The 22,838-nt window shown below is 35.6% G+C and overlaps 3 protein-coding genes across 5 annotated transcripts in view; 2 read left to right on the forward strand and 1 right to left on the reverse strand.

Moving 5' to 3' along the window:
* The window catches only part of LOC144968889 (TBC1 domain family member 10A-like), a 15,801-nt gene extending 11,168 nt beyond the window's left edge, over nucleotides 1–4,633 (reverse strand). For 2 of the 3 annotated variants that reach the window (XR_013644688.1, XM_078907713.1), the window contains exons 1-3: nucleotides 4,568–4,633; nucleotides 2,512–2,791; nucleotides 628–727 (exon numbers count right to left, since the gene is read on the reverse strand). Coding sequence is in view for 1 of the 3 variants with exons in the window: in XM_078907713.1 (XP_078763839.1) it covers nucleotides 628–727; nucleotides 2,512–2,687 (276 nt within the window). In the remaining 2 variants the exon portion in view is untranslated. Of the gene's footprint in view, nucleotides 1–627; nucleotides 728–2,511; nucleotides 2,792–4,514 lie in introns of all 3 variants that reach the window. The other variant, XR_013644689.1, reaches the window with a different exon arrangement.
* A 10,849-nt stretch (nucleotides 4,634–15,482) lies between these two features.
* On the forward strand, nucleotides 15,483–22,392 carry LOC144969397 (zinc finger MYM-type protein 1-like). Its single transcript, XM_078908506.1, has 3 exons — nucleotides 15,483–17,317; nucleotides 18,367–18,443; nucleotides 22,169–22,392. The coding sequence occupies exons 1-3, from the start codon at nucleotides 15,483–15,485 to the stop codon at nucleotides 22,390–22,392; spliced, it is 2,136 nt and encodes a 711-aa protein (XP_078764632.1).
* Nucleotides 17,944–22,838, forward strand: part of LOC144968891 (BRCA1-associated protein-like) — a 33,601-nt gene continuing 28,706 nt past the window's right edge. Inside the window, exon 1 of the mRNA XM_078907714.1 lies at nucleotides 17,944–18,268. The gene's annotated coding sequence lies outside the window, so the exon portion shown is untranslated. The remainder of the gene's footprint in view (nucleotides 18,269–22,838) is intronic.

Below are 22,838 nucleotides of genomic sequence, written 5' to 3' on the forward strand. Positions count from 1 at the left end.
TAGCAGAGAAAGAAAATTTTAAGAAAGATGTGGTCTATACCAATGCATACATAACTCAATTTATGAAATTTGGTCATTCTTCCGGGTTTTCTCAGCCAGCCACAAATACATTGGTGGTGTTGTTCTCTAACGGTGTAACTGGTTTTTACAAATTTTTTCAGGAGGAAAAATAATTTAAAAAAAAAAATCATTACATGCATTCTTGATCCAAAGCAATATCCCTCATGTGCTATTTCCACTGCTCTTAGACGTCCCAAATGAATAGGGGTTTACCGAAAGACATTCTTAACATGGTTAGCAGACATTTTTTTCCCCAGTTGCACAGCAAGAGAATGAAACTGTTGATATATTTTTTAAAATATCTATACCAAAATCTGACTTTTCCCCATATCCCATAAAAAATCCAACCAAAATCAGTCTTTCTGACTTCCACAGACACCCTGTAGCCAGCCTGACTGAGTCAATTGGTTAATATGAAGACGGAGAAAAGAAAAGACCATCAGTTCGTAGAGATGAAACTGACACTGAAGATAAGAAAAGTAACAGAAGTGTCCCAATGACATCCTTAGAAGTCGTAAAAGTCAAGTAAGTCATAAACAGAGAATGTTGTGGGGTGAGAGATCAAACCTTTTTGAATCTTTTTGACATCCATTTGTCCCAGTTAACAAACATGTCAAGCCATTTCATTTCTCTTTTCCTCAGAGTTTCTTGTGGAATGCGTCTTTCTCTGCAGTGAAAAATCACAAAATGGTTGATAGTACACGTTCATGTGATTACATTCTCTATAAATTACCACTAATTTTTTTTAAAAACAAAAAAAAAAACCACAAGACTGAAAAATACTGGGAAAGGGCAGACCATGAACAACGAGCATTTAAAAATTATCCTGTTCATACCCTTATATAGTCATTTGCAAAGGAAACTAGACAGTTTGTATTTGCTATTATCTCTCATAAGAGAAAAGAATGTGGTATATGTTTTATATCTTAAAGAAGTAGACAGTATTTTCTTTTTATTGATGCATCGCATGCCTTTATTGACACAAATGAGGAGCAGATACAGATCGCCAAACTTGTCACTACCAAAGTTACACGTAAATGCGCACACAAAATATAAATTTCAGATGTTAATTTGACATATGCATTACTTAGCAGCAGTTGCTACCCCAAGTATTCAAATGTCAAAACCTGGAATTTGACCAAATCTAACCCCTTTGCACAAAGTTGCTCGACTGAGGTGGACACGTGAACACCAGGACTGGGATCAGAATATACGGGACCACATATTTACAGATGGACCACTTTTTGAAGTTGATTCTAGAGACAAATGGATTTGGATTTTGTGCTATTGACGTCGAGGTGAACATTTCAATGACAAAAGCATCATTGAAGTAACACATCGAGGATATGAATCTGTAATGGTGTGGGGAGTGATAATTGGTGGTAGAAAAACTGAGTTAATATGTATCAACCAAAGGCTCATTCTTTTTTGTCTGGGTGACAATTCATGCTGCACTGTTTTGTAACAACTGCAGTCTTGCAACCAAACTCTTTGGAAGCCAATAATCAAGTAGTGATATTCCAGCAAGATAACTCCTCATCACATGGAGCTCGACAAATATATGTTTTCATAAACGATTCAAATGTAAGGGTGATGAACACGTGGTCAGCTGTGTCACCTGACATCAATCCCATTGAACATGACACGTGGGATTTTATCATAAAAGCAGGAATTGAAAATCATGGTTTCAGAGGGAAATGTTGTCCACGAAAACCCACAGCCTAAAGCGGCCAAACTGTAAGGATAAACAGGGGGTGCATATAGTATGTGAAACTCATGATCCACAACAAAAACCAACTGTTTTCACTGATATCATCAATATAGTAAATAGGCTAACAGCAAACAAATAAAATAATTAAAAATTAAATCTAAAATAAAAAAAAAAAACAATTTAATAAAAAGAAAAAAGAAAAGAGACAATGATGATTGTATTGTGGTGGTGGTGGTGGTTAGGATTGATGGTTTGTTGCTGGTGGTAATTTTAGTGATAGTAGTTATGATGCTGTAGTGGCTGTTGAAGCACTGGTAGTAGTAGCAGTAATGATGACAAGGATACTAGTGATGAGAATAATAGCAACAATTGATAGTATTATTAACGTTAGTAATGTTAGTAAAGAATGATGATGTGTTGGTGGTTTTAATAGTAGTAGATAAATTAATGAACATTATTTGACAAAACTAAGGTGCACAACCAAAAAACAAAAATGGTTTAAATTAGTTATCAAAGTGAACTTCTATCTAAGGACAAAAATATAATATGTTTATACTACAATGATCAACTCCCATAACAACCAAAAACAAAAATGGTTCAAATTAGTTATCAAAGTAAACTTCTATCTATGGACAAAAACATAATAATAATATATTTATACTACAATGATCAACACCCACAACAACAAAAAAAAAAAGAAAATCAGCTTTAAATAATTTAGAAAAGACATGATTACTTACCGCTCTGGATCTGTATATTGGTCGCCACCAAGGAATCCATATCTATCTGTTTTATTGTCCACTTTGGGAGGACTGTAGTCTCCATTTAATAGACTTTTTTTCTTGGATATCTCTCCATTTTTGAATGGTTCATCTGTGGCAGTGCCATCACCTTCAGTTGAATTTGCCATGGCCATTAGCACAACAGAGACATCAAAACTTAAATTTGGATTTCTTTTTTTTTTAACTCATTATCTTAGTCATGGTGGTATCATGCATTATTATCAAGAAAGTGCCTCATCTGAAAAAACAAAAACATTAACAATACATACATTATAAACAATATACAAAAACATTAAATTTATAACAGTCTATGATGAACATATTAATCACCAACAAAACAATGATAAAATTTTATTAAGTGATTACTTATGTTTCTATTGATGGGAATTTTAAAAATCAATTGCAAAATGAACATGACCGATCAAAGGTATGATAATTATGTCCACAAAGAGTTACAAATGAATAAATCATCACAATCTCTAAATTCTATTATATATCAGAAAACATTAACAGTGGGGGAGCTATAAAAATAAGGAGAACCATATTCATATGATATACAACCAATGGGATAATTACCATAAATGCATTCAAGAGTTTGAGAAAAAATGGAATGAAAATCTAACGGATGGATGGCTGGTCTGTGGCTGAGCAGTACAGCTTTGGATTTGTATTTAAGACAACCTGGAAAACCAAGGTTCAAATTTTGTCAGCGTCAATTTTTAAAAATCATCATTACTCTACTTCTTTTTCTTAGATCCAATATAGTTGTTACTATTATTATGAGAGAGACAATCGTATCCTATGTCCCGTCATAGCCCCAAAAAAGTGTATCGGAGAGAAAATTAGTCTTTTTGCACTTGATGGCCCAAATAAAAGTCATCTTTTACAAGACGCAAGCAAGGCGGGGGGGGGGGGAGGAAGATGGATGTGACATTTATCCCTTGCAACGTTCTGTAAAAAGAAGACGGAATTTTTTTTTTAAAAAGGTGGCGGAACCAGGATTCGAACCCACAACGTCGATTCTGGGTAAAACTTCCAGGGCAGACGATTCGGCCATGACACCCACTTCGAAGTCGACGCATATTGTGTATATGTAGTAACAACTGATTTAATGTTGGTTAATTTTGTTTTTATAGATATTTTATTAACTTTCCTTATTTCTATGAGCATCCGGAAACATTCCATTTTCTGGAATGTGGATAATTGTTTAAAAAAGAGCGGAGTTTCAAATATATGACACAGAGAGCTACACAGAGAGTTATTGAACGTTGGAACGCATCGCCAGCAAATGTCGTTGAAACGCCGAGTGTCAATGCTTTCAAGAATAGATTAGATGCTGTGATGGAAAGTTATGTGCATAGTGTAGAATTGCCTCCCACCCAAAATAGCTATGATCAAAAGATCAGTAGAGAAAGTGTAGTGTTGTAGGCTAGGGAGGGAACGGGAAATGCATTAGATCAGTTGTGAACAAGACATTCAGTGACTGGAAAGACTCGGCGACAGGCCAGTGGCCTAATCAAGCGACATCGATACCTTCTATTCTATGTGTCTGGGGATAACGAAATTTCCCACAGCGTACGTAATAAATAGTGTGGGAGGCTATTTTATGGACGATTTTAATTTTACTAAGATAACGGTGAAAATAGCCTGATACACTATTTTCACCGTACGATGATAATGGTATCTTGGTAAAATAATTCGCAATAAGAGAAATCCGGTGTGTTTAATTTAAATTTTCCTCGAGTGGCAAGTCCCGAGGATTTAAACCGAGACAGACAATCAAGATGAGTAAAGTTTGAGTCGAAGTGGTGAAAAGTGAGATTGATGCACGTAACTGAGACAACTGACATCCTGTCCAAAAATGCAAATTTCAAGGACAACTGACGACTTAAAACTTGGTGATCATTTAGCAGTACACTAACATCTCGATAGAAAACGTCCAAACCAACAATCATACAAACCTTGTAACACTATCAAAGCAATATCAATGGTTTCTTTGACAATGTAAACATACCTTCACGGAACTAATCTTCACTTCACTGCTTCATCCACTAACAAACCGGAAGTTCATGCTTTGCACATAGAACTGTGTTTTCCGTCCACCCGTGGACTGAATACACAGCGGTGTTTTCCATCCACACAGCTGTGTACTCAGTACACCGGAAGAGATTATAAGGGCTAAACTGTTTGACCGAGAGCGAGAAGGCGAGATGGCCGGCTGTTTTAGCACAGCGTAACTGTAACGGGGTGAGGTTTGTTAGGGGTTCGAGCTCCTTTCCAGGCATAATATTTTGTTCCAATATTTTTTAATATTTTTTGGTACCCCCTTGGCAAAAATTCATATTTTTCAACTTCAACACGTTGACACCATTCCTGGTGACTCGAGAAGTTTGATCGACTTTCAACATTTTTTATTTATTTACTTTTACTCTTCTTTAAGTTTATTATTTTAATTTAGGACACCGTGAAGACTTTGGATACCAGAGACTCTTTTCCTGAAAAAGACCTGTAGTTTAATTCGTTCACCTGTAATTAGGGTAAATAAACATGAAGTTTAAGCTGACTATTGTGTTTCTCTTACTTATAATGCCAGGTTCAGGCAAGGTTTATTGGGACAATGACGACTTTATACTTGGTGAAATGGTTCTAATTCAATCTGACATAATTTAAAGATGAGAAATCTTCTTTACTTTAAAAAAAATAATTGCACAATTTCATTCGTTTAGGAAAGCAGATATTTGTCGACCTCTATGCGCCGAGGCGTTATACTGAAATATCACCACTTGATTGTTCTGATTCCGAATAGACGGGACAATTATTAGTTCAAGAATATAGCTGAGCTGAGTCATTGGTTGATTCGTATTAGCACATCTTTTCTGCCACCAATCATCATTCCCCACACCATTGCAGATCCATATTCTCGAATTGTCATTTCATTGATGGTTTCGTCTTCGAAACATTCACCTCAACATCGATAGCACGTAGCGTGTTTGTCTCTGGAATCAACTTCAAAAAGCACTTAATTTGTCTTTAAACACAATGCCATTCCACATATTCTAATCCCAGGCCTGGAGTTCACGTGCTCACCCCAGTCGAGCAACTTTGTGCAAAAGGGTCCGCTTTGGTCTGAATTACGGGTTTGTGATCTTTCAAAAAATTCTCACCGAGAGTGAATATTTGGTACTGCAACAACGTAGCAACGCTTATGTGAAATTAATCATATCCGAAATATTTTTGGTTCGTATCTACAACATATACCTTTTATATCGACCTGTTTGGCGGTCCGCTGCTAGCTTCTCACTTGTGTCACTGAATATTATAATAATAAATAATTTGTATAGCGCGCGCAAATTCCACGAATTCATACTCTAAGTTCTAAGGCGCTTTGGATAAATAAGGTATAGACGATCTATAATGATATAAAAGCTCAAGTATTAAATAAAGACGCGTGCTACATCAACAGAAAGAATAAAAATGTCTACTTAAGCTATATTCTATGTTTTCTCTTATGTGAGATAATAGCAAATAAAATCTGTCTAGTTTCTTTTGTAAATGAAGATGTAATGGCTGGTCTGATAATTTTGTGGGGTAAAGGGAAATTGAGTCATTAAAAAAATAATTTAATTATGCCTCTTTTTAAATGTTGTAGTCATGATGATGATAATGGTAGTGATACCTAACTATAGCTATTATTATGATTATATTTTGTTCATGGTGATATAATAATGCTGATTAATTCTGAATTTGATAAGTTCATGTGCATTTTTAAAATTTTGATTTTCGGGTTTGATTGCGAAAATTTTCAGTGGTTTTAAAGTTTTGAATTGAGACTGATAGGACCTACAGTTTGTATTATATACAAATGTTCATTTGTCTTGCCTTTTGAAATAAGATCGTTTAATAGATATTGGAATAAAATCAAACTACATACAAACTATTTGTTTAATCTTTCCCCTCGTTGTTGCTTTCATTTTATGTCACTTGTTGCATCTTTGTATTCTATTCTCGAATTCATGAACAGTCACTTGAAATTGTATTCCAGAAATATAACAGTAATGTATTCTAGGAAATATAACAGTAATGTCTTCTAATACTAATACTAATAGGGGGATAATTAATTCCAATAGATATTGCTGTGAGATTTTGTCCTCGTCCTGGAGTTCTGTGGGTGGAATTCCCCTTAGGGTAGGGGAAGTTGGCTGTCTTGGGCTGGTTGTTGATTGGCCCTTTACCTTGCTGTCTTCCCCATCGCCCTTTTATCATTTATTCTTTCCATGTTCTTGTTCTGGGACCGGGTTGAGACCACCTGGAATCATATAGTGGGAGGGAGAGAGTTAAGGGGAGGGGCGACACCTGAAACTATTTTCAAGAATAATGATTATAGCCAATATATTTTTATATTGGGACATTGCCTATGACCAATGGATTCTAACCATGTGATTTATTTCGGTGGGCGTGTCCGGTTGCCATGGTGACGGCCGCCATCTTGGATTTTACTCTTCTCTGGGTGCTATTTTAAAAAGTTACTTTCTCAATAACTTTCCATGGAATTTTCTTGAAATTTTGCATGGTTGTATATTTGTATATTATTTAAAAAAATACAGAGCATTTTTTAAATATTTTTATTAGATTTTTATTTATAAATTTTCAAAAAAAAAACTTTTTCGGTATGATAAAAATCATGTTTTTTGACATAAAAATGTCAATTTTTCAAAAAATAATAAAGATATTTAAAATTCCTTCTGTATGATTTTAGATAATCACTATAGCTCTTGACATGCAAAGTTTTAAACAAATTGATTGATAAATGACAAAATAAGATAAAAAATAGTGTCATTTTGAGAAAAACGAGATCAAAGATAACAATGAATGAAAATAATAAGACAAAACCGTACAACCATTCATAACATACCAGCACCGTATGAGGGTCCCCCGTGTTCTTTTTCTGCCTCCCTCTGGGCTTTTTCACGGGTCTGAGCTTTCATTTTGCGTCTTTTTTTCTCTTTATGTTGAGCAACCCTTATGCTCTGGTCAAGTCTTTTTGACTCTGCTTGCTGACTCAACATCTGGGAATGTTCTCCCAGTCCACCGATGCCCAAAGACACTTTCAGGGATGTTATTTCTGTTGGACCAAAATTATACTCTGCACCAAACTCAACTTTTTTTAGGGAATGGAATTATGTTTTATGGCATCTTGACCAAACAGAATTATGAAACCTTTCGTTTGGATTTTGTGTTGTCTTCATCTCACAACACTTCAACAAAGCATATACAGGCTTCAAGTGCTCATGAAGCAAATCAAAATTCAAAGGTGTATTTACACGCTGCTTGTGTCAACAGGATACACATTGGCAGCAATATATATAGTATTATAAAAGCATCTGGAGTCCGGTTCAGGAGGACAATACCTATGTTGAGGGAAGTCATTGGTGGAATAACCGTGGTAAAGACCAGCAAGAATAGCCCATCTCATTTCTTTCCGCTGTGGCATTGCTTGGAATCGCTTTATCATAATACTACTATCACACACCACATTCCAATCAAAGATTTGTGGCCACGGGTCAACCACGAGCCATCATAACTTTCTTGCTTTCTTGGCTTTTGTAGCAAATAACTGTTGCCAACGTTTGGATTTTTTTTCACTTTAGGTATAGTTATAATAATCCAGTAAAAATTGGAAATATTTAGAGATAATTAACGTGAATACGTGTCAAAATTTGATAAAACAACTAATCAATCGAAAGGTAAACAAATCGTAGTAAAATATAATAGTAAGAGAGGCGAACTTTCACCCTGACTCAACATCCAATCCCTGGCGCGGAGTCAGAGGTCGAGAACAAGGTCAGCCAATCAGATCGCACCATTCGTGATCACCTTGTATTTACCTGACAACTTGACCTCTTATCAGCTGTTTGACACACAGTCTTTGTTTGCGACTAACAGTTTCTAAACCTCTCCCCTGCCCATATTGTGATATTTATGAGACTGAAACCGTGTCAACTTGACGGGCAAAGAGTAGACTAAACTATCGATATCAAAATTTACAACATCGATATGGATTATAATGCTTTTCAGTCCTATTATTTTCAGTTGAATTTTCATAAAAAATTGAAAAGTTTGGTATTTTCATGTCGACTTCCATGCTTATGAAAGACGATTTACAAACTTTATATTATCCAAATCACCATCTCAGTGCTGAAAATATGTGAAAAAATGATTGTTCTTTCATAATAAACAAAAAACTGAAATTTTATATTTTGACCCAAAAATCGATATTTCAGGTGTCGCCCCTCCCCTTAAATGGCTTTGCCCAGCACTTGATTTGTATGCGAAAAGTGATACTTTTCTTTTGTGTGTGTGTGTGTGTGTGTGTGTGTGTGTGTGTAAATCATCTCCCCGACTCTGAGAGTCTTAATTAAATTTGAGTACGAATAACCATCTAGTATTTATCTCCCTTTTGTCGAGAAACCCCGTCTCAATGTCTGTGTGAGTTGATACTTGGTGGTCATACATTAGGTAGACTGCTGTTGGGACATATTTAGGCTTTATTATTAGGCGCCTGTGACCCAAGATAGCAGGCATATTTAGAATTGTCCATTATGATTTGTGTACCTTTTTCTCTTTCACTAAAACGACCGCAACTCGTCATAATCACACCCCCTCTTGGTGGACTCTTCATGGGTCAACATCCTGACTAAACTATCTCTTTATCCCTCGCTCTATACTATACCATTTGGATTCCATGTCCTTTACTGTCACCTCTTTCTGTCCTGTTCTTCAATAGGACCATTTGGTTTAGCCTAGGCCTGTGATCTTGGAATAAACGGTGCGTTTATTGTTCTCCACATATGTTAGGTTTTATAATAATTTTCATTTGCAATTATTTGAGTGTATGATATGCCATCCAAATTGTTTCAGACTTTGCTATCTACGTAGGCCTTTTAAATGGCGAACTTGTCTACAGGGGGTAATTGACCCCCTCCCCGCCCCATTATGGACAGGGAGATCACTTGCTGTTTCTCCCATCCCATCCCCATATACATTTTCCAACTTGGTCTTGTCTTGGAATAAAATTACTTGGTTTGTCCCGGCCCTGGCCGGAGACCTTGGCTGAGACTGAGAGGGAAGCAGTCATATGTATAGTTAGTTTTTGGACACGATGCTTTTCTCCCTTGCAAGTCACCTCTTTGTTATGTAGTGTTGTATTTTATTAATGATAATGATTTGTAAACAAACAAACGGAAAAAAAGACATAAGTTTTTTGAGCTTGCACTCTCAAGAAAAAAGATTACGAATAGGCATCTATCGTTAACTGTTAGTAACACAATACAGAAAGGTTTAGCATGGCTAGTAGGTATAATAGTCATGTACTGTGTATTTTATAACCTTTATTGCAGACTATTAAAAACCGGTGTAAGACAGAAACCTGTTTATAACAGATTTTTTTCCAACGTGCCCATTCGGTTCCGCATTACGTAGGTTGGACTTTAAGTCAGTCTGAGCTTGTTCCGAAGGCGAGCTAACAACCACCTACGTATCGATCCGATCCACTAGGTGATACTTCGATTGGTGCTGAAAGCTAGCCTGCGGAACGTCTGCGCTCGGAAAATCCGTGTCTAAAATGGCGTTGTGGACACATGATGCTTTCAAACGTTAACTAATCAATACCAACATAGTAGATATTGACATTGTTGGGTAAAACTAAGCAAATGGACTGAAGTCTCAATGTTTAGAATATTTTAGTATATATATATATATATATATATAATATTATATATATATATATATATATATATATATATATATATATACATATAGATTATCTGAATATATTGAAGTTGAAATGGCTAACTCAAGGGACGTTTTTTAAGGCGGTTTGTGTCCTCAATCGACGGAAGTGACGCTGTAAATACTGAAATTTCGTGATTACTAGAGTAATGGTATCAACAAAAGTTTTCCACAATACCTACCAATACAAAACAACAAATAGTGTGAGAGTGAGGACAACAGAGGCAATATTTTTGTTTTAATTAAAATAAAATGTCAACAAGTTAAAAAAACACTACTTTTTTATATATCACTTTTTCTGGAAAGAAAAAAACGCATATAAATAAGAAACAAATTCTCATTTTAAATCAGGCAGTCATGAGAATTTGATCTTGGCCTAGATTCATATATTGGCAGGTCTGATAACCGAACGGAATTATGGGCTTGTTTTAATTTTAACGTGTTGCAATGGACAATACTTTACGTCAGTTTGAGAGTATGTCCATTACAACAGTGTGTCCATAAATTGGGTTATCAGACCTGCAAATATATATATACGTCGACCTTGGCCTATTAATACAAAATATTTAGTAATTGATATATAATTTAGGTAAAATCAAATGATTTTAGCAAACGGCTTAAATATGTATATCATAGCCCCCCCCCCCCCCCTAAAAACAAAAACAAAAAAAAAACAACAACAATAAAACCCAAGATACCAAACCCTATTTCTCTCAACTGGTAATTCTGCACCTACGTCCAACCCACTGAACGTATACACAGTGTTTTTCTGTCATTCAGAGAACTGCATACATACCTTCTTGTTCAGTCGAGTTTTTCTCATGTAGAAGCTCAACGTATATTTTTAGAAGAAACAATTCAAGAGCAATTACAGGTTCATCGATTAACTGACCAAAATACCACCGCAATGTTGAAAATGAATTGATATGGAATGATGATGGTATTCATCAATGAAACAAGACTTGTAATAAATTTTGAGTAAATCTAAAATAAGAACAGTTGACAATATAAACCGGGTGCACGTAACTTTAGATCGTTCATCCTCATTTTACAGAATGGCAGGTGAGAGCGTGGCTCTACCGTGTGAGCTATCCACGAACACGAAAATATTCGTTTCAAACCCAAGTCATTTCTAGATCCCTCTCTCACCCACTTCTGAGACCGCCGATTCGTTCGCCCACCACCATCGCGAAGTGTTTTGACCAGCAGTTAAGCTTAATAGCCAATATTCTCAACACAAACATATAACATAGAAACGATTGAGACATTGAGTATGCTCCGGTGCATGGGGTGAATCTCCAATTCAGAAAAGTGAGTGGAGCAGGCACCCATGTTGGTAACAACATGATATGAAGTGAGTAGAAAAGTGCCAGAAGACAATAGAGAATAAAAATTCATATCATGTTGTTACCAACATGGGTGCCTGCTCCACTCACTTTTCTGAATTGGAGATTCACCCCATGCACCGGAGCATACTCAATGTCTCAATCGTTTCTATGTTATATGTTTGTGTTGAGAATATTGGCTATTAAGCTTAACTGCTGGTCAAAACACTTCGCGATGGTGGTGGGCGAACGAATCGGCGGTCTCAGAAGTGGGTGAGAGAGGGATCTAGAAATGACTTGGGTTTGAAACGAATATTTTCGTGTTCGTGGATAGCTCACACGGTAGAGCCACGCTCTCACCTGCCAGGCGGAGTTGTCGTACCAATAAGGTCGCAGGTTCAAACCCCACCGCCGCCGCGAAAAATTTTTATTCTCTATTGTCTTCTGGCACTTTTCTACTCACTTCATATCATGTTGTTACCAACATGGGTGCCTGCTCCACTCACTTTTCTGAATTGGAGATTCACCCCATGCACCGGAGCATACTCAATGTCTCAATCGTTTCTATGTTATATGTTTGTGTTGAGAATATTGGCTATTAAGCTTAACTGCTGGTCAAAACACTTCGCGATGGTGGTGGGCGAACGAATCGGCGGTCTCAGAAGTGGGTGAGAGAGGGATCTAGAAATGACTTGGGTTTGAAACGAATATTTTCGTGTTCGTGGATAGCTCACACGGTAGAGCCACGCTCTCACCTGCCAGGCGGAGTTGTCGTACCAATAAGGTCGCAGGTTCAAACCCCACCGCCTCATTTTACAGAGCAGTAAAGTTAGGTGCCCCAAACGTAAACAAATGTCGAGAAGCACGTGGCAAACCACATGTTCCTGTCTTGACAGCTCACGTTCCAATGTAAATAATAGAAAAAAATAACCTTTAAAATTTGGCTGTTAGGTGGCAAAAGAAACACATATTCATAAATACTCGATCATGCATCAAATAATGTCTAGATATGGATATTTTATGGAACAAAAGGTAAAATTTTCTAAAATTTATCAAAAGTTACAGTCTATCTATTTTTAGACCAGAGCAAATTATTGCGCTGGTGTGAACAAAACGAGAATTATTCGGAGCCTGATTTTCATAATAATTTAGCCTTATATTATTATTTCTGCAACTGTTAGATTTTATGTAAACATATTTTCAATACTGAAAGTGTATTGCCTACAACTCAAACTACAAAATTGGGAGACCTATATTGTGCGTAAATTATTCCGGTCCCTAACGGAAATCACTAGCAACTTGTTATTGTTTACGTTTGGGGCAGCAAACTTTACTGTTCTACAGGAACACATTTCTGAGATCGAATATTTCCATAAATCTTTGCTTGCTGGAAAGGGCAAACAAAATCTGTTTAATAATGTCAGATAAGGGACGGCTGGTAATAATGGGCAGGGTGGGCAAATACCAGCCTGTTTTTTTCAAGTTATATGCTGTATTACCAGGTCCGAAATAAACAAATTTAAATTAGATAATTTCAAAAGTTACTACTTAAACTTGATACTTCGTACTGAAATCAATTTGTGTGTATTTTTGATAGATTGCGAATCACCATGCACCCCGTAATGCATAATCCAGGAAATGCTCCTGTTCTTTTTATCACCCCCCCCCCCCCCCCACCCCAACCACTCCACACCACTCCGCCCACATCGTCATCTCATCGTCACGTCGCCTGACGGTGAACTAACTCCGATTTTTGCTGTCTGACTGTCTGGCCTCTCTAGTACTTGGTCGGGCTAATTCAAATGAGCCCACCTTATTAACCAGTTAAAACTAAATAGAGATTTTGGCAAACGAACTTTTTCTTATTTATTGCCTTACTTGTGCTGGTGGTACCATTAATGTAATGACTTTGGGAAGGTTCCAGTATTGAATTAAATGTATTAATTTACTAATATACCAATTTATTATTTGTTAGTTTTTTTTCAAATTCTTTAAGTTATTACCGCTGTATTTTTAAAAGAAAATTTTTGCCAGACTAAATATTTTTTCAAAACAATGTAATTTTCTATTTTATTCCCTTTAATAAAACAAAACACTTTTATTCGAAAGTCACGACTAAATAAATATATAAAATACAACCACTATTTTGATTTTCTCATCTCAACAACTGAATTAGTATAATATATGAGATGTACTCTTCTGAGAAAGGAGTGAGTTGAATTCTAAGTAAGGAAATAAATACGTTTAAGGCAAGGGTGGGCAGATTCCGTACTTGCCCGTCCTGAATCTAATACATAGGCTACATAAGATAGTTCGCGATGAAGAGGCGGGAAGCAAGGGGTTGGTTGGGGAAGGAGCAAGGATAACAGTGTAGTGTCGTTATTGTGATAGTCTAACGAATGCATGCATGAGGAGAGATTGGTGACATTATTTTGTCTTTATTGTAATATCGTATGGTAATCATCATTGTCGACGACATCGTCGTTGTCACCATCACCCAATGATGAAAATGCGCCTTATAAATGTCATGTATTATTATCATTATCATCATCATCATCATCATTATGCGTCTATATATATATATATATATATATGTGTGTGTGTGTGTGTGTGTGTGTGTGTGAGTGTGTGTGTGTGTGTAATTGGATGCGTGTGAACTTTTGTTCGTATGTCCGAAACTGCAGTATGTAATTATTTTTTTTTAATGATGGTCAATGTGAAGCGCTTCGAAGCTTCGGCACAAGCGCTTCAAAAATGTACATTTATTATTATTATTATCATTATCATCATGATCATCATCATCATCATCATCATCATCATCATCATTGAGAATAACAACAACATTAACTACAAGTACTAGAATCGCAATAAAAACAATATCAACATCATCATATAATTTCCGTCATCGTCTCCACAACTATCATTCTAACCAACAGCACCACCAAAACCACTACCATAATTACATCCTCCCTCACCGCCTCCTCCTCCTCCTCCTCCTCCTCCTCCTCCTCCTCCTCCTCCTCCACCACCACCACCTCTACCACTATTCCAACCACTACCACCACCGGTACAATAATTCTAACCCCCACCATATCTACCACCAACACCATCACAACCACTCCTTTGATTTACAATTTGTTTTTGCAAGTTAAGTTTGAGAAGAGAAATGATAACAATTATCACGATAAAGATCATTTATTTTACAAGCACTATTCCTCGTCACCTTGACATCTCTAACCTCCCAAAACCGCCGGGCGAAGGTAGCTATTATCGTCTTTTATCATAACCAAAACATAGATACTCAACTGCCTTTGTTTTAAATGTTTGATGTTTGGCATTTTAATTACTGCAGTAGTATCTCAGTTGTGTTTCTTACGGTGTCCCTACACAACACCAAGCGATTAAATTTCCCCACTTTAACCTATCAACCATTGAGTTCGAATTTACTCAAACTTGACGTCATGTTACGTTTTATCGTTTTCACCAAAAATGATGCAATTTGAGCTCTGAATGAAACTCGAGTCATATCGCTGTTTTTGCGTCTCGATTAAAACTTTAAAGTTACTACTACTGAAAACCAGTAATGTAACAGAATATTAATCACGCCGTTGAGGGGTTAAAATATCTCTTTAATTTCTCGAGTGAACAAAATGGACTTGTATTGTCAAGGTGTTGTATTATGTCTTGTCACTTTATTTTTAGTTGTATCCTCTTTCGTGATTCATTTTTGATTGCTTTTGGAATAATTAAAAGCTACGGGTATTGCCATTTCATTGTGAATGTGATTATTTGTGGTTGAAATATTTAAGGGGAATTATGAATGAAATTGACAACATCTTTCTTCGGAATTCGTCTACTTTTTCATTCAATGAAAAGTTGGAGATAAAACGTCTTGGACCACACCAGCCTCGTGATTTGATCATTGTTAAAGATAAAAGAAAGTTTATAACCTCTTGGTTTGAAAAATTTAAATGGCTTACTGTAAGCGTTGCAAAAAAGAAATTGTTTTGTTTTTACTGTGTTCTCTTTAAAGGAAAATCTTGCTGGTCAACAACAGGATTTGATGATTTGAAACACTTGTCTGAAAGCTTATCAAAACATAATACCTGTGCAACACATATATCCAATGCTGTGAAATTCAAATTTTTAGGAAGTACAGACATCGGTCGGCAGATTAGTGAAAGCTATAGTCTTTCTATCCAAAAACACAATGAAGATGTGAAGAAAAATCGATACATATTGTCCAAAATCATTGATTGCCTTAAGCATTGCGCGATTCACGAACTCCCTCTTAGAGGCCACGATGAGAGCCAAAGTTCTTTGAACAAAGGTATTTTCATTGACACTATTCATCTGCTTGCAAGTTCAGATAACATTCTCTCACAACATCTATCCCAAGCGACAGTTAACAAATACACATCAAAAATAATTCAAAATAAGCTTTTAGACTCTGTACTCTACGTCTACAATGAGGATTTAAAGAAAGATTTAGAAAATGCCCGATTTGTTGCTGTTCAGGCAGATGAAACAACTGACGTTTCCAATCAGTCTCAATTTGTAATTATTTTAAGATATTGCAAAGATGGCGAAATATATGAGCGATTTTTAAATTTTGTTCCTGTTACAGATAGGTCAGCAGAGGGTCTCTCTATTGTCATTAAGTCACAATTAGATCAATTTGATTTAAAACACAAACTGATTGCTCAATCGTATGATGGCGCGAATGTGATGAGTGGTAAAAATACAGGAGTGCACGTTCGGATGAAACATTGGTTTCCATACGCACATTTCGTTCATTGCTACGCGCATCAATTAAATCTAATATTGAGACAAGCGTGCTCAGCAGTGCAAGCGATTAGAATATTTTTTGCCCAATTGGATGGCTTTTCAGCATTCTTTTCAATTTCCCCAAAACGCGCCGATCTTTTAAGATCAATCACTTCTAGTCGGCTTCCCAGACCAGCACAAACTAGATGGAATTTTCAGAGCAGGTGCCTTTCTAGTGTTCAAGATTTAAAAGAAGAGTTACTTGAATGTTTTAGGAAAATTCAGACTGAAGACGGTTGGGACGCTATATCGGTGCGCGAAGCTGTTGGACTCGAACGAATCCTGAATACTGAGGAATTCAATTTTTATTTGACCCTCTTTAATAGGATTTTTAGCCATGCTAACATTTTATTTGCATACCTGCAAAACAGAACAATAACCGGACCAGATATAATTCAGAGCGTTGAAGATTTCAAATCTAATATTTCAAAAATAAGATCAGATGTTGACAGTCTCTTTAATGAAATTGTTTGCTCAACCGATACTCAGTCAAAAAGAAGACCTCAAAGCAATTTAACCGCTCATGCAAAAGAGGCTTGTGATATTGTAGTTACTCAAATAGAGGAAAGATTTTCTCAATATGAACAAATATCCTTATTTTCACTTGTGAACCCTATGAAATTTTTGACTTACGTGGAATCAAAACCTTTAGAGAAAATAAAACTTGTCTGCCAGTATTACCCGTTTTTAGACAAAAAGAGATTAGAAAACGAACTTGAAACCGTGTATTCCAACAATATATTTCAACTGCTAGAAAGCTCGCAACAGCTTTTAAAGGAAATAATTGAACTAGACCTCGAGGATGATCTGCCAATGGTGTCAACGTTGTTAAATATTACGTTAACAACACCAGTCTCCACCGCAGAAAGTGAACGGCTATTTAGTACTTTAAAGCGGATCAAAACATGTGTGCGGATTACCATGGGACAAGAGCGCTTGAATGCGCTCACTGTGATGTCCGTGCATAAACAATGGTTGTCCAAAATTGAACTTAACGACATGATCATCAATCATTTTGCATCATCAAAGACTCGACGAATGGATTTAATCTATAAATAAGTTGGTACATAAACATGAACTATAATTTATTTTTAAATGTCGTTAACTACATTAGTTATTTGCGTATATATATATATATATATTATATATATATAATATATATATATATATATATATATATATATATATATATATATATATATGACCGAATCATCTTTGCCCGACCACTATAAATAGGCTAGAACCGCCACTGTGTCAGATAATTAATTTGACATCAATTATTCAATTGTGAGTCAAAACCTTAATTCAATTATTATTTCCGACAGATTTTACACAGGCTATCTTTGTCATACGATATAAATGTAATAATCAATATATCATATTCGACTACTAAAAATGTCACATAAATCTACAGATGGGCAGTAGTTGGAACTTACCAATGTTTGAAAAGTATTGTGAACGGCAGAGATTGGTGGGGGCTGCCTGAAGCCTGGGATCGTGAAAATACTGACGAAATTGTGAAAAAGGAAAATATTCGGATGGTTTTTGTACCGTTACCATCCGAAGCCTTTCAACTAAAAATAGTATCACGAGTGCACACGATTTCTTTGGAAGGAGACGATCTAGGTCCTAGGTATCGACTTTGCCCGAGATTGATATCCATTTGTGCCCATTAATTGATCAGCTGGCTGGCTGAGCTGACTTGTAAACAAAACAAATTGCCGTGGATTGAGCAATGAAGTCGGGTGTATTGATGAGTTAACAACGAATATCTGGTAATATTTACACATTTGACTTTACAATAAGACAAAACACGTCGTTTAGTTATTGTATCATCTTCAATTTTCGTTTTATTATTATATTTGTATTTTAGAAAGGTAAGCGTCACAGACCCTGCTGACTCTCCCTCATCACCCTCGGTAATTGGTAGTCTTAGTCAGTGGTCAGTAGGTAGGCTATGGCTTTCTACTTGCTCAAGAAATTGAAAATGCATAGATTTAATTGAAAATGATCTCAACATAAAGGGATTGAAAACACAAAAACAGTGGAACAAAAATTATTCTGATATCTCATTGGTCCAAAAATTATCGCCAAAAATGTGTCTTTACTTTGAAAGAAAATAGGACAGGCATGATAATGATAGGTAGACACTTTGTTGATAACTCCAGTCCAGTGGCCGCAGATAGGCTCACTGTAAGGTGAAACTCGTTTTTTGGAACTTTATTTTTGACCCTTTACTGTGTTGGTCACCATGGCGTTATTTGTGAACCTATGTGAATGTGACTAATTTTGGCATCATTATTATAAAGGTAGGTACTTTGGTAAAAAATTCAAATTAGATCGAGCTCAATGAAACCTATATCATTTTTAAGTGCTTTTCAACACGATTCTAATGATACCAAAATTGTGAAAATCAGATAAGCAGAAAAAAAGTTATGTTAGTTTAAAGGCTGAAAAATGGTCTTCTGCCTTTGTTATTTACTGACGGACTTTGTGACCTGAAAATTGTTGCATTTCCGGTAGTAACCACCATTTGGATTTCAAAACTGGTCTAAAATGGCTGCTAAGATTTGAGTAAGGATTTTACTGGAACGAATTTCATGGATGCGGTATACAACTTTGCCCTGAATTTAATTTTATAACAAAGTTAAGATGTTAAATAAACGTGCCAGCATGAAATTTTGATTTACCAAGTTCTAATCTTTTAATTATCCAAAGCTAAATTATACCCTATTTTATCCATAATCAAAAGTTATCCTAAATTGTCATTGATTTTAAAATAAACTACACCAAACGATAGAGTACTTTCTCCTGAAGAAAATAAGACATCAATCATTAAAATCCATCCATAAACAAAAAATCTATGGAACTTTTTCTGAGACCCATCACTCAAAAGTCCAAAAAATCGGGTCACAGCCACTAGGCCATTTATCGGCTCCCTGCTGGAGGGCCAAATGGACGTTTACCAAAGTACCTAATAAAGGGCACAAAACAAGCTTTCTACTAACGGTGTATTTCTTCATTCTTAATTCCTGATTGTATTTCTCAGAAAGCTTATGTAATAAAAATTTATAAATTTTTGAATTATATTATAAGAACTTTTTAAATTATGGATACATTTTAATTATACTTCATACATCGATAGACAATTAATTGAAGAATATCTCTGCCAAATTTCATCAAAATTGATACACTCGCTCATTATTTTATTTTTCCCGCCATCAACCCAACTTTTTAGGACAAAAACCTCATATTTTTTTCCATTTTCATTTATCCTTAATTTTTTCCATACTTTCCATCCATGAAAATGATTTATATGAAAATAAAGCTTATTTTCTGACCTTTAAAATGATACCTAACACTAACACTTGCCATTTATTTTTTTGATTGAAACAAAATTGCTGAAAAAAATAAGTGGGCCATGTTGACTGCAAAACTCAAAATTTCCCGATCGCCGCGAGATGCTGGTTTTGAGGCAGCGGTGAGATCACAGGTTCTCTCTGTAAAATTGACAAAAATTTTCAGTAGAAAAATATAAATAACTCTGGTCGTAGAGAAACAAATAAGGTATCAAATTTTATGTTTTTTTCAAGTCCCATCCCCCTGACTGAGTCAAATCAAGATATTTTGAGTTTGAAAATTTTATCAAAGTGCCTAGAATAGGAATAGGGATTTTAAACCAAAAAATTGAAATGTTAGACAACTCACACTCACGCACTTTTTTTTAACACTTGAAACCAATGTCATATGAAAGAGCTGGCAACACTGATCACAAAACAGTTTGAATTTTGTAATTGTAATACAGTGGAACCTCCCGATTACGACACCTCCGAATAACGACAACCTCCTGATAACGACATTGACCCGTGGTCCCGATTTTTTTCTATTTAAGATCAGTAAAAATAACCTCCAAATAACGACGCACTTTTTGATAAAACCTCCGAATAACGACATCATTTTGGCGATTTTCGGCAGTTTTCGTAGATATCTGATACTAAAAATACCGAGTATGAGTACTCAAAAGTTTATAAAAACGATTCCTGCTTGAACCAATGAGATATGCATTAATAAAAACCAAGGTATAAATGTAAGTGTAAGCAAGTAAACACAAAATCTTGGAAAATGTGATATTATGTGGTGATAGAAGTAGTAGTAGTAGTAGTAGTAGTCGTAGTAGAAGTAGAAGTAGTAGTAGTAGTAGTAGTAATATAATAATAATAATAATAATAATAATAATAAGTAGTAGTAGTAGTCGTAGTAGTAGTAGTAGTAGAAGTAGTAGTAATAATAATAATAATAATAATAATAATAGTAGTATAGTAGTAGTAGTAGTAGTAGTATAGTAGTAGTAGTAGTAGTAGTATAGTAGTAGTAGTATAGTAGTAGTAGTAGTAGTAGTAGTAGTAGTAGCAGTAGTAGTAGTAGTGTTTTTGTGGGAGGAGGAGGAGGAATTTTGTTTGTTTTAAAGGGTTTTACAGCGCCTGTGACACATCTATGTTATATCAGCGCCAGTAAAAAGGAAGAAAAGTGGATAGTAAAAAACATTCTATATTTACAATTGAAATGACATAAGAAAAAGTAAGACAAAGGGGACTGGTTTAAATAGGGAACAGATGTAGATTCCAGGAGCACACTATCAGTGTACTCAGTTCAGATCACCTAAAAGTCTCATCCAGACACACGCACAAGAACCCTCTAAGAGGAATACACTACAATATTTTGTTTGTTTTGTCAATGTTAATAAAACCTGGTCCCGCGGGCCTTACCACGCCCACTTTGTCCGCCATCTTGGAAACCTCTAAATAACGACACCTCCGGATAACGACATAAAAACTCGGTCCCGTGGCATGTCGTTATCGGGAGGTTCCACGGTATCTTGATTAGAAATGTTGTTACGGCAGTTCGTATGAAATTTCAGACTGATTTTTACCCCAAAATGAAAAAGTTCAAATAAATAAATTGAAATGGATTCACACAAAGGGAGTTTGTCTATTTTAATTAGAAGGAAAGTTCTGGCTTTTAAAAATTCTGCTAAACCACTTTGGGTTTATAGCTATTACTATTACATCATTTAAACTGACAATTAATATAATTTTATCCCCCCCCCCCTTTCTTCTCTCTCATTGTGTGGGGTTGTAAAGATTTATAACTATAGTCAGATTTTTGATTAATGGCGCATGCTTTTCTGGTTTTTTCTCAGCTGTTCCTCTATCAAAAGTGGTAAAAATTTGTGTCAACACTTGAATCAATCTTAACTGAATATAGATTTTGGACTGTGTTGATGCCATATCAAAAAAGTTTTCTTCTTTACGACCTATAAAAAACTACTTTAAAACGGCTGTCATAAAATTCGAGATTTTACACTGTAAAAAATGTGAACAAGTTACGCACCACAGAGTAGTTCTGGATAGTGATTATGAGTTCTTGTCATACTTGTTTCAGAATAAAAACAATTCGCTTTAACTGATATCAACTGACAACTTATGTAGTTTGCCTAAAATTTTGAATTTATAATTTATTGCTTATTATCTACATCCTGTGGCAATTACCGATATGAAATCTCTAGTTTTAAATCATTTGAAATACTGACTATAATATTCTCAATATTGTCATATTAACAAAGAATGATTATATAACTTTGAAAAATTGTATCTCTATACACAAACGTTTCACAGAGCAGTTAAAAGCTTTTAAAACATATACACTTTTAAACTATACGATACGACACTCTCGTAAATCTGCGAAAAGAAATATACTTATATCTATCGATAAACCATTAAACAGGATGGCTATGGAACTGGAATTTCAAATCAACTCCGAGAAGATGATTATCGACATTCAACGGAGAGATCGTCAGTGTGGAACGCGTGATAACGTGATTGGAAAGGATCCAAGATAACTGAAATATGGATATCATCCAAAGATGTATGGAACTGGGTGAACATACATCCGACAAAGGAATGGACGTCTGATAGTTCGGGTAGAAAAAGACTCATGAGTTATGGACGGAGGATCATTGATATTCTTGAAGATACTGGATATTTAGAAGAATGCCATACCATTTTTTTCTTTTCTACATCATCTGGAAGGTAGAGACTATCATTCTGGGGTCAATGCAGAACCATTTGCTGCCTTTCCTCGAAGCACTCAGCCATATTGCATTGGACAACGCTACAATTCAGTGGCCCATGATCACCTCGATGCTCCATTTTCGGCAACTATAAAAACTGATATGATTTCATGGCTCCAATCAGACAGCACTACATATTCTGACTATTTATCAAAGGCCCAACTATACTCCTAGTGACAAGAAACAAACCAGAAACAGTTTTCAAAGCAGACATT

Source organism: Berghia stephanieae, chromosome 3 (assembly GCF_034508935.2).
Source record: "Berghia stephanieae isolate SIO BIC M18660-M18661 chromosome 3, UCSD_Bste_1.3, whole genome shotgun sequence".
NCBI lineage: Eukaryota > Metazoa > Mollusca > Gastropoda > Nudibranchia > Aeolidiidae > Berghia > Berghia stephanieae.